This window comes from Oryctolagus cuniculus, chromosome 18 (assembly GCF_051225735.1).
Source record: "Oryctolagus cuniculus isolate XC-2025 breed Fujian yellow rabbit chromosome 18, ASM5122573v1, whole genome shotgun sequence".
Lineage (NCBI taxonomy): Eukaryota > Metazoa > Chordata > Mammalia > Lagomorpha > Leporidae > Oryctolagus > Oryctolagus cuniculus.
Window position 1 is genome coordinate 4,191,974 of NC_142884.1, and position 12,771 is coordinate 4,204,744.

At 59.3% G+C, this 12,771-nt stretch overlaps 1 protein-coding gene across 1 annotated transcript in view; it reads right to left on the minus strand.

The window, feature by feature from the left end:
- Positions 1-1,539: 1,539 nt before the first annotated feature.
- LOC138846779 (paired immunoglobulin-like receptor B) overlaps positions 1,540-12,771 on the minus strand; it is a 67,492-nt gene continuing 56,260 nt past the window's right edge. Inside the window, 7 exon segments of the mRNA XM_089320117.1 lie at positions 1,540-2,048; positions 2,157-2,207; positions 2,411-2,743; positions 2,843-3,151; positions 3,257-3,464; positions 7,826-7,876; positions 8,780-8,820. Coding sequence (XP_089176243.1) covers positions 1,912-2,048; positions 2,157-2,207; positions 2,411-2,743; positions 2,843-3,151; positions 3,257-3,464; positions 7,826-7,876; positions 8,780-8,820 — 1,130 coding nt within the window. The 3' untranslated portion in view covers positions 1,540-1,911.

The window sequence follows — 12,771 nt, forward strand, 5'->3', positions numbered from 1 at the left end:
CTGTTCTCAGGAATGGGAGGGGCAGAAATAAATTAAGATGAGAGGCCTATTGTTATTTTATTTTAAAATACTTATAATTTTGTTTGAAAGAGGAAGAGAAAGAGGGAGAGATCTGTTGTTTGCTGGTTCACCACCCAAATGCTGGTGATAGCCAGAGCTGCTCTAGGTTGTCAGGAGCCTGGAGCTGCAGCCAGATCTCCCTCCTGGGGGCAGGAACCAAGCATTGAGCCACTGCCTGTCTCCTAGGTGTACAGTAATGGAAGCCACCTCAGAGGTAGATCTGGACCTAACCCAGGCACTCTGCTGCGGGATTCAGGCATCCCAAGCAGTGACTTAACTGCTGTCCCAACTCCCACCCTATAATTCTGTTGTAAAAATGTGTTAGGCCAGCGCTGCAGCTCACTAGGCTAATCCTCCACCTGCGGCACCAGAACCCCGAGTTCTAGTCCTGTTTGGGGTGCCAGATTCTGTCCTGGTTGCTCCTCTTCCAGTCCAGCTCTGTGCTGAGGTCCAGGAAGGCATTGGAGGATGGCCCAAGTCCTCAGGCCCTGCACCCACATGGGAGACCAGGAGGAAGACCAAGAGAGGAATTGTTGGATTGTAAGGTAGTTCCAAGAAACAAAGTATTCCTTCTTTATTGTGCTGAAATTCAAATAACATAAAACCAGCCCTTTAAAGTGTATAGTTTGCTGACTTTTAGTACATTCACAATATGTACAACTTTAGTTTTTTAAAAAATTTAATTTGTTTGAAAGGGTTACAGAACTAGATAGAGAGCAAGACAGAGAGAGAGAGAGAGAGAGAAAGTCTTCCATCTGCTGGTTCACGCACCAAATGGCCACAAAGGCCTGAGCCAGGGCTATGCCATGAGCCAGGATCGTCTTCCCCATCTCCCGTGTGGGTGCAGGGGACCAGGGACTTGGACCACCTTCTGCTGCTTCCCAGGTGCATTAGCAGGGAGCTAGAGAAGAAATGAAGCAGCTGGGCCTCAAAGCCACGCCCTTATGGGATGTTGGCCCTGCAGGCTGGGGATTTAATGTGGCGTGTACAGTGCTGGCCCCACATGAACTCTTCTAGCTCCATTGTCATCCCTCCAATCACATGCCCCACACTGACTAAGCTGCTCCAGTCCCCCTTTGCCCCTAAGTAACTGCTTGGCTTCCATGGAGTTTGGAGTTCTGCTTCCCTGCATATCGCTATGCAGCAGGAACCCGAGGTGCACAGTGGGGCCCTGAAGGAGGAGCTGCCGGCACCCAGAAGGCAGCTGGGGGCGTCTCTTCCCAGCTCGCATCACACACCTCACGGGGGCTCCTGGAGGGTGGCCGTATGACGGCTAGCGGCACCCCCACAGAAAGCATGCTTGTTTCAGAGCGGCCGCTAAGCAGTGCCCAGACACCCGCCCGTCAGACTCCCGGGCACCGGTTCCCGTGTGACCCTTCTGAGCCCCCACACGCAAGGCGTCCCAAGCCCAGGGAAGGACTTGGGGCCTGAGAGGCCGTGAGCGTCCCGTGTGGGATGGACCTCGCCCACCCTGAAATCCGATTTCGCTCGTTTATTCTGTTACTTGGCGCAAGCTTCGTGTTCTTGGCTGGAAACGCGGATTCTCACGCATGCGCACTGGGAACTGCATTCACCAGAAACAGAGCAAAAGGCTCCATGAGGGCGGGACAAAGCGGAGGCGGGTGCGGGTCTATATGCGGCTTGCAGGTGGCGCTGTCCCACCGGAGAGCCAGGCGGGATAGGGCAAGGCACAGGGCAGAAGTCCACAGCTGCATAAAGAGCCCCTGATGCCCCCAGACAGCTCCCAGCACCCACACCGGGGGGGACGGTTCCCCACTGTGCCCGCAGAATCTCCTCCTCCCTGCCCCTTAGGGCGTGGCTTCTCTGACCCAGCGCTGTCCTCTCTCCAGGTCACCGCCAGCATGCAGCCCGGATCCTCTTGTGGCTGTACCAAGCCTCTGCCAGCAGAAGTCCGAGGCCCAGCAGGACCAAGCCCGCCACGCCCATGTGGATGAGGTTCTCCAGGGTGTGATCCTCGGGCGCTGGGGCTGTGGGTGTGCACGGAGAGGGTCACCTAGGCTCGCCAGACCCAGTAACACAGGACCCCACCTCCCCGCAGCAGCCTGAGCCCTGGGTCCAGCCTGTAGCTCACTCACCAGTGGCGTAGCCTGGCTGGGGGTGCGAGGGGCTGCTGGGCTCCGGTCCCCCTGAGAACAGGGACGGGATGGTGAGGAGGAGGAGACCCCAGTCCTCCCCATGGACTCAGCACTGAGGACCCGGGCCCTCGGCCTGAAGTCCTCTGCTGTTCCAACTCCCTGGTGAACTACCCTAGGTCCCCTCCCCACCCAGCCTTCTCCTGTAGACAGCCCTGCACTTACAGGAGGCTAGGGGACAGGGCTGGGGCCCTTACCTGAGACCTCGAGCTGCAGGGGGTAGCTGGGCTGGGACAACAGGTAGGGGTCGGTGCTGTGGGTGCTGTAGCACCTGTAGGTGCCCCCGTGGGCCCAGGTCACAGGCCCCAGCGTGAAGGTGGCCTGAGCAGCCATGGCCGAGCCCGGGACATGCAGGCGCTGGGGAGGGGCACCTGAGCCCACTTTGTGCAGGAGAAAGGTGTCCATCACCTCCTGGGAGCCACAGCGCAGGGCCACCGTCACTCCCCAGGGCACCGAGGGCCCCGGCTGGGCCTGTAGGGAGGGTTTCCTGTACATTCCTGGGAGAGAGGACGGCATGTGGAGGGAGCATCCTGCAGCCGGCAGGGTGTGCAGGTGTTCACCGCTCCCGCGGGGTCAGCGTTCCTGCAACTCCCGCCCCACCCAGGCTCCATGGACACCGGGCCCCTCACCTGTGACCTGGAGCTCCAGGGGCTCACTGGGCAGTGACCACACATGGGGCTGGCTGCTGTGAGCGCGGTAGCACCTGTAGATGCCTGCATGGGTGCTGCCCAAGGGGCCCAGGAGGAAGGTGGCCTGCCACACCCCAGCCCCATGGGAGAACCAGGCTTCCAGGCTGTGCAGGGTGCCGGCTCCGCCCTCCTTCAGCAGATGGACAGTGCGGGCATCATCATACTCTGAGCAACAGGAGAGGGACACGTTCCCTCCTGATGCAACCATGAGGCTTGGCTGGGCTGACAGGGAGGGTGCCGGGAACATCCCTGCAGGGGAGGGCAGAGGCATGTCAGGGGGGGGTGCCGCCCCGTGCACCCCACTTGGCTTCTTTCTGTGACCTGGAGCCTCTCTGGGCAGGGACACTCCCTTACCTGTCAGCACCAGGGTCAGGGGATCACTGGGCTGGGAGGGGCCGAGCAGGGTCCAATACACACACCAGTACTGCCCTGTGTGGTAGGAGCTCATGGACATGGTGATGGGGAAGTCAGCCTTGTGTCTGGAGTCCTGCTGGGCCTGCACTACCCAGGGCTGAGGGCTGCCCTCTTTATACATACGATAGACCTCAGCCTGCAGAGACCCCTGGCAACAGAGGGTCACAGGGTTCCCCACGGCGACCAGGGGGCCTGGGTCGGCCCAGATGGAGGGCTTGGGGAGGGTCCCTGGAAGGGAATCAGAGCTGCAGACCCCGAGTGATGCCCCTCCCCACCCCATTCCCCAGCTCCACTCCCAGCCCCTCCCAGGCATCACCATCAACACAGCCCCACTGGGCTCCTTAACCCTGAGCTGCCTGGGACCCGGGCTGAGCCAGGTCAGGGGAGGACTCACTTGCCTGTGCCTTATCCCATGGTGCCCAGCACAGCCCTGGAAGAGAGGTCCCCATGAGAGCTGCTCCCCACTCCCCACCCCTGCAGAGACGCCCAGGCCTGCCCTGGTCCTCTGAGCCCTGGGGTCCCAGCTGGGGCAGGGCACTCTCCCCTCCACACCTCTGAGGGGTCCCATTGTCCCCGTGTCCCCGGCTCACCCAGGCAGAGGAGGGCAGTGAGGGCTGGGGTCTGGGCCCCGCCACCCATGGTCCCGTGGAGCAGAGCAGCTGTGAGGGCCACAGGCCCAGAGCCCGGCTGGAGATGAGCGGGGAGACGTCACGGGTTCCTCATCTGCGGCCTCACAGGAAGGGAGCAGCCCCTCCCCGACCTCCCCCGCTGTCCCTGAGGACGGGCTCAGGACACAGCGGGCTCTGGGGACAGCTAGGGCCAGGCCTCCGCCTCCGCTGCCCCCTGTACTGTGCCTGCCCGGCCTCCCTCCCCTGCTCCAAGCCCACCCAGGCGGTGCCCCTCATGGGCCGTGCCCAGGAGCTGCCCGGCTTGGGTTCTGGTTCTCCCTGCACAGGCCGGGTGGCCGAGGCAGGCACTTCCCCTTCCTGACTGCTGAGTGCAGGTGTGGGGGCTGGATCCTGTGAGGTGGGTGACAGCAACAGGAGCAGATGAAGAAGGCAGACGCTGCTGAGGTGTGGCTGAGCTGCAGCCCAGCTGTGCCTGTGGCAGGTGCAGGAGGGCCCACAAAAGGGGACAGGGGCCCTGGGGTTAGGTCCTGCCTTATGCCGCCTGGCCTGGGTCCCAGTGAGGGGCTTGAGGAGGGGAGGGCACCTTGTGGGGCAGAGAACCCGAGCTCCCTCGGAAACTGAGAGCATGGGGGTGCCATAGCCCCAGGCCCGCCGGGGTCCCATGCCTCACACTCTATGCTGGGATATTCTGATGGAAGGGGACTGGGAGCAGGGGACTGGGCCCATGTGCAGACCCACACTCTGTGTGAGGCTCAGGGTCCCCAGCACCTGTGTCCTAAGCCCCCCACCTGATCTGAGCACCTGGGCTCCATGCTCCTGGATGACATGGGGGTGACGCTTCCTGAACGACCTGAAGAGGTGACGTCGTCCCCCAGCGTCTCTGTGGTGGGCGGATGCCGAGACCTTCCCTCTCTGGGTGGCCCTGGCCACAGCACTCCGGTCTCAGGGTCCTGCAGTGTCCCTTCCAGATTCAGACGTGGGGACAGCACCGTTCTGGTAGGGACCCCTCCTCAGAAGTCCTTAGGAGTGCCCGCCGACCCAGAGGTGAATCAGAAGGGGTCCCGGGTCCCAGACAGAACGGAAGACCCCATCCTCAGCCATGTTTGGGGGTGGAGGGCAGAGGGCAGGCTCTCAGCTGCCTGCACTGGGGTGGGGGGCCCATGAGAGAATGCACGGTGGCTCGTCACAGCCTCGGGTGTAAAGGCACGGACAGGCATCTGTCCTCTCCTTAGCCCTGCGTCTGGTTGGAGGAAGTCCCCCTCCCAGAAACAGGAGCTGGCAAAGAGTGCACTCAGTGGCATTCACAGTAAAGCTGCAGAAATGGAACGACCCGCACAGCTTCACCTCAGGAGGTAGCTGGCACCCTGCAGCCTCCAGCCCCGCCAGCCCCAGGGCTCTGTGGGCTCCCAGCCCTGGGTGTTTCTGGGAACGGTGCTATGGGGGGCCCTTTGTGTGTGGCTGCACCTCCTGCCGCACGCATTCTCACTTCACAGCTTCCTGGGGCTCTGCAGTGTTCCCACGGAGCCAGGGACCCACCTCCCTGAGCTCCCATCCCCGGTGCACATCCGGCTCCTGTCCCTGGCTGGCTGTGCTTGGATGGATGCCTGTGTGCACAGTCCCTGGGTGGTTGTCAGGGCTTCCCCCTGGGCCCTCGGCTGTGAGAACGCTCCACGGAGCCTGCACTCAGCACACTGGCGAGCACTGCCCCTGACCCTGACCCTTGCCAGCATGTGGGTCAATGGGAGCGCCTGACTCCGTGCAGGGGGTGGGCTGCTCTGTGCTGTGCCTACGCTGGGTCAGGTGCTTTGAGGAACTATGAGCCTCTTGCCGCAGTGACTGAACCCTGCACATTCCAGCTGCGTCTCAGGGCTACAAATTTCCCCACACCCTGACCACACTCTGCCTGCTTTGTCTTCGAGAAGTGACCAGTGTGGTGGGTGTGGGGGGTGCCTCTCTGTGGCATTATTTTCAGTTCCCTGCCCTTGTGCTGAGTGAGCTGCACCCTTGCTTTTCCTGTTGTGGCTTCCAGATCTTTACACCATGTGTTCGTTGTCTTTCTGTTCCTTGATAGCTGTCCATGGTGCACAGACTTCTGAAGTTTTGGGGACGATCAATTCAGCCACTTTCTTGTTTGTTCCTCGTACTTTTGCCAACAGCTAAGATGCTGTGATGAAGTCTGAGGTCATATTTACCCAGGTATTTCCTTCTAGGAATGTTTAAAAAATTTTTTTCAGAGACTGATTTATTTGAGAGGGAGAGACATAGAGAGGAGAGACAGCGACAGATTTCCCACCTGCTGGCTCACTCTCAGGCTGAAGCCAGTAGCTGGGAGCTTCTTCTGGGTCTCCCACGTGGGTGCAGGGACCCAAGCATTTGGGTCATATTCTACTGCTTTCCCAGGCACATTAGCAGGGAGCTGGATCAGAAGTGGAGCAGCCGAGATTCAAACTGGAGGCCATAGAGATGCCGGTGCTGCAGGTGTTGGCTTTACTCCCTAAGCTATGCTGTGGTGGGGTGGAGTCCCCAGCCCCTTAACTGGAAACTCCGGAGAAACATCCAGACACACCCTTAACCCTGCCTCACTGAACTGTGTGGGAAATGCAGACTTGCAGAGTAACCAGCCATCAGAGGAAGTCGGGCAGGCGCCCACACTCTTCCAGGACACCGGGTGCTGCTGTCCGCCAGAGCCAACCGTGTTGTGGGCTTTATGTTAGGTGAGCACTGAGAAATCCAGATGACCTTGAACTTTCTGTGCCTGAAGAAACCCTGCACACACTTTCAGTCTTTCACTTCTGTGTGGTCCTCTCAGAGGGCGGAGTCCCACGCTCATGTGGGATTTTACCTTAGAGTTTGATGAGCCACAAGCTTTTTAAAATATTTATTTGAAAGTCAGAGTTACAGAGAGAAGGAGCAAGAGAGGTATCCATCTGCTGGTTCAGTCCCAATGGGCCCTCACAGCCGGAGCTCGGCTGATCCCCAGCCAGGAGCCAGGTGCTTCTTCTGAGTCCCCCAGAGGGGTGCAGGGGCCTAAGCACTTGATCCATGTTCGGCTGCTTTCCCAGGCCATGGCAGAGAGCTGGATCAGAAGTGGAGCAGCCAGGACTCGAAATGGTACCCACAGGGGATGCCGGCACCTCAATCGGCAGCTTTTATGCATAACGCCACAGTGCTGGCCCGGATCCATTAACTGTGACCTCCCACATCTGAGCCCACGTGTCATCGCTTCCTCTGGTGAGTGCAATTTTGAATCCATCTTGAGTGACTGTAGTCCCGCCCATGTCCTGGCAGAATTGCTAAAGGTCAAGGGGAGCGAATCCTGGCATCACCGCCCTCTAGGTGGGCTCCTGTGGACACTCAGGGCCACTGAGCTGTGTGTGGTCCCTGGAGAGGAACAGCACAGAACCACACGGGAGCCTGCAGGGCGGTGGGCAGGGCTGGGGGATGCTGGGGCCGCTTCCCAGAATGCTTGTGGGAGCCCGGGGAAGCAGCACCGCCAGCAGCCCACCTGGGTCCCTGCCCCTGAGCAGGAATCCTGCAACCCCAGGTGAGCTCTGCCCGCTTCCCGAGGCTTCTCACCTTGCATGCCCGGCCTCCCCCCTCCCCCGGGGCACAGCCTCACTGACCCAGCGCTGTCCTCTCTCCAGGTCATCGCTGGCCTGCGGCTCGGGTCCTTCTCTGGCTGTACCAAGCCTCCGCCAGCAGAAGCCCGAGGCCCAGCAGGACGCCACGCCCATGTGGATGAGGTTCTCCAGGGTGTGGTCCTGGGTGCTGGGGCTGGGGCGTGCATGGAGGGGTGTCCGAGGCCGGCCAGCCTCAGTCACCCGGGACCCCACCTCCCCGCAGCTGCCTGAGCCCTGGGTCAGGCCTTTAGCTCACTCACCAGCGGGGGAGCCTGGCTGGGGGTGCGAGGGGCTGCTGGTATCCGGTCCTCCTGAGAACAGGGACAGGACGTGAGGATGAAGAGACCCCAGCCCTGCCCCGGACTCTGTACTTCCAGGCCCCCATGTCTCACGACGCAGCTCAGCGTGGCCCTCTGATGAGCCGCCTCCACATCACCCTGTCGGGCTGCCCTGTGCTGCTGGGTCACCAGGGGAGCCCCATAGGGGCCAGGCCACGCAGCACCCACAGCCTGGCGAGCTTCTCCCTACAGCAGCCGGTCCAGGGCCCATACTGCGCCATGGCCTGTGCCGCTGCGTCCCAGCAGTCTCTGACCTGGTCTAGAGACCCACTGAGCCTCAGGGGTGTGAGTGAGGCCCGTCCTGGGTGGGGCCTGTCCAGTGCTGCATCTACTCCGGCCTCTGTGGGAGCCTGGCCCAGGGCTGCCGGGAAGGGTGCTGGGCAGACCCCGAGATCCTGTGTGACCCTTTCAGGCCCTCTGCAGGGACCACCGAGGGCCCTGCTGGGTCAGAAGGGAAGAGGGGCTGGGCTGCACGCTGGTTCCGCCCACACCCTTCTCCCTCTTGCCCTGCAGTCCCACCGCCCTCACTCTGGGTGTCTGGCCCAGGAGCCCAGGCCCCACACCCAATTCCCATCTATGCCTCCTCTCAGCGTCCCCGTGACCTACCCAGCTCCTGCTCAGGTGTGGCTTCCTCACTGTCACCCCAGCTCCAGGGCGGCACTGGGCTCTGAGCAGCCAGCAGCGCTGAGGCAGACACAGAGGTAACGCCCCGCGTACACCTCGGCCATGAGCGGGTGGGGAACTTGGCCTTGTTTCCGGGCTCCAGGGGCATCACTCTGTCCCAGGGCTCTGGGATTCCCTCCCTATACAGATGGCACTCCTGGGCCTCCAGGGTCCCCAACACCACAGGGCCCCAGGCCTGCCCAGGGCGATCACAGAGCCTGGCTCAGCCCAGAGGCTGGGTCTGGGGAGGGTCCCTGGAAGGAAACCAGAGGCTGGGTCCCAGGACCACGTCCCCTCTCAGGCCAGGACCCTCTCAGACGCCCTCCTCACCAGACAGGGCTGCTGTCCCCACCCCAGCTGCCCGGGGTGGCCCTTGTCCCATGGGGTGGGAGGGGACCGGCACAGTGGGGGCACGCTCACCTGCCTGCACTCAGGTCCTTGGGCCCGCACAGCCCTGGAGGAGAGCTCCCCGTGAGAGGTTTCCCCTGCCCCTGTGCCCGTCCTCTCCTCCCCGGGGCTCCTGAGCCTGGGGTCTCCAGGGAGCAGGGCCTGGCTGTGGGCGGGGGCGGGGGCGAGGTCCCTCCCAGAGCAGTGTCTCCCCTCCCCGTCTTTCAGACTCCCCCAGGCAGAGCAGGACCACGAGGGCGGGGTCATGGCGTCCTCTCCGCCGGTGGACGCCGCTCCCACGCCCCTCAGCCACAGCTTCCCCTGACCCGACCACCCCGCTGCGGGGCCCTGAGGCCTCCCAGGACCTGTGCCGCCCCCTCCCTGCCGCCAGCCCTGACTCCCGGGGGAGGCGCCCTCACTGTGTCCCCTCACACACCACTCTGCCCTGAACCTCAGCTTCCCCGTGTGGGCGGACACGGACTCACCTGAGGCGGCCTCGCGCAGACGCACACCGACTCTGGACTGCGCATGCGCACGTCGACAAGGGATTGCGCAGGCGCACACCGCCACTGGCCTTGTGGACACAGCCCAACACGTGACTGTACATGCCCACAAGACAGGACTGCGCATGCATATGATGACACGCTACTGCACAGACACACACCGACCCGTGACTGCGCAGGCGCACGCCGACATGCTGCGCTCACACGTCACTGAGGGGAGTGCGCGCTGCTTTGCCGCTGTCTCCGTAGAGGAAGAGTGCGGGTCCTTGTAGGAAACGTGAACCCTGACTGCTGCTCTGCGCGGCCCTGCAAGTCCTCGCCAGAGCAGGTGGGCGAGAAGAAGCCACAGAAGCGTCCGAATTGGGAAGGAAGAAGCCATGTCGGTTCTCTTGGCTGATGACGCCATCTTACCTAAGATAACCTCTCTTTGCTGATGACGTCATCTTACCTAAAGACAACCCAACGTCTCAACCAGAAACTGCCCTCACTGGTCACCGTCAGGTCACAGGACAGCGGTCCACACACGAACTCCCGTCAGCGCTCCATGGGAGATCCACACAGCTCCACTTAGCAGAGCCCAGACCTCCAGCAGCCTGGAGTAAAACAAAACTCATGATTTACATGGAACCACAAAAGCCCCAAATATTAAAACCACCCTGAGACTAAAGCCCCAAGCCGAGGTGTCTCACAGTCTGATTCAAGACACACGACACAGCTGCGGTGTCCACACAGCATGGCAGCAAATATGAACACACGGGACACTGGGACAGCAGAGTGAACCCAGACGGACGGTCACTGTTACAGTCTACTGATTTCTACAAGGGCATCGAGAACGCACACTGGGGAAGGAGAGGACCTGCCGTGTGCTTTGAAAACTGTTTCCATCTGCAGAAGGCGGAATGAGAGCCCTGTCCATCGTGTGTTCAAAAGTCATGGCATTTTTATTGTTAGCCACCAAGGATGAATACATGATTGAGGACTTAGATACGCTCCCTCTGGTCAGCATACAGACGTGGGTCAAAACATGACAGGACTCCCCATACGTATAAGTAATATTTGTGTCACTTAAATATCTTTAGGTCTTACCACAATCATTTTAAATTATGTGAAAGAGAACTACGTGAAACCTGAGATAATGAAACTCCTTTTAGAAAACAGAGGGGAACCCCGTGACGGCGTCTGGGCAGTGATTGGTTGGCTGTGGCCACAGAAGCACAGACAACAGAAGCAAAATCCCACGGGTGGAGGAGGTCAATGCGGGGCAGCTGCTGGCGATGCTGGCATCCCAGTCAGAGGGCTGGCTTCCGGCCTGGCTGCCTCGCTTCAGACCCAGCGTCCCGCTGATGGGCCTGGGAAGGGAGCAGGAGACAGCATAGACTCGGGCCCTGGCACCCGCGAGGAAGCAGGATGGAGCTCCAGGCCCCTGGCTGAGCATGTGCTGTTGCAGCCTTTTGGGGGGCTGAGTCACAGAAGTAGGATTCCTTCCCCCCTCTCTCTCTGCCTTCATATAAATAAATGATAGATTTAAAAATTGGAATAATTTCAATTAAAACCTGCTTCACAGCAAAGGAACAGTCAGGAGAAGAAGAGGGAGACCCAGAGTGTGGAGAATATATTCACAGGTCATGCAGCTGTTAAGGGGTTCACCTCAAAATACAGAAGGAATTCAGCAACTCATGCCAAGAAACAGGCTGCGCATGGGGGCAGTGGACAAAGGACTTGAACTGACGTTCTGGAGAGAAGATGTGGTGACTGACAGGTGGATGCAGAATCTCTCAGACAAAACAGCTTTGTCTGTGTCTGATGAGCTGTGACTTCTGGTAATGTATTGAACGCCATCGATTCTTTAGTATCAAGCGACCGGTGCCTGCCTTCACCACCAACAACCAACCGGTGTGGTCATGTCCCCTTTATTCCTCTCTTCTTATAGGAACGAGTATTCTTTGTGAGCGTTTTCTTGGGAGTCTAAGTTTATGGGAGCATCCGTCCCAGGATTTTGCCATCTAACAGTTTCTGTCTCTGGTTTTGATAGCACTTTCTCCGTGTCTGATAAAACGTTCCTTTTTCCTGTCCTGGGAACAGGGTATGTAAATTTGGGCGTGTGTGGGCATGCATGTGTATGTGTGTTTCCTACCTGCGTAAATGTGTGGGAGGAATTCCCATGAAGCTTTGCAGCCTGGCGTTTAGACTGAGGGAGAATGTTGGATTCCCGAGTCATGGCGTCGTCAGGTGTCTAAGGCACATTTTGGTCAGCTATAGACCACCTGAATGCTGGTGCCCCCAACATTCTAATGAAGCTGACAGCTGCCAACCTCATCGTACTCTTGCTACACGGCTTCTGCGGGAAGAGTCCTAGATACGTAGGTCTGCACCACTGCAGGAGGACGCCCAGTCCCCGGTGGATATTCTCATAGGAATACAGCAGCCAGCTCTGCCGTTCCCAGCCCAGGAGTGAACGGCGGAGTTCAGAGCCCAGAGTGAAGTAGGTGCCATCATGCAGGTGTGTGCCGGGACTCCTTGATGTCCCATGACCAGACTCACCCGGCACAGGGTTCCTAGAGCCGATCCCCACCAGTACAGGACATGTGGGTGGATTTACTACAACTCTTTGTTCCCATAGTTCGGTTCCTTTTATTTATGTATTAAAGATTTATTTATCTATATTTTTGAAAGGCAGAGTTACCGGGGAAGAAGGGGGGGGGGATGTGGTCTTCCATCCACTGGTTCACTTCCCAGATGGCTGCAGTGGTTATGGTAGCCCAAGCTGAAGTCAGGGGCTTGGAACTCCATCCAGGTTTCCACATGGGTGCAGGTGCCCAAGCACGTGGACTTCTCCTGCTGCTTTCTCAAGTGCAGCAGCCGGGAACTGGATTCTGTGGAGCAGCTGGGACTCGAACCCGTGCTCCCTTGTGGGATGCTGGCGTCTCAGGCAGCACCTTCACTCACTGAGTCACAACGCCAGCCCAGGTTCAATTATTATTTTTCTCCCAAAGAAACCTTTCCTTTAATGAATACAAATTTCATAAGTAAAACTTTAGGAATAGAGAGATTCTTCCCACACTCCCACTCCTCCTCCTCTACCCTCTCCCACTCCCAGTCCCATTCTCCACTAAGATTCATTTTCTATCAAATGTATCATTTTTTTAAAGATTTATGTATTTAGTTGAAAGTCAGAGTTACACAGAGAGAGAAGGAGAAGCAGAGAGAGACAGAGCGAGAGGTCTTCCATCCACTGGTTCACTTCCCAATTGGCCACAAGAGCTGGAGCTGCACCGATCTGAAGCAAGGAGCCAGGAGCTTCCCCTAGGTCTCCCA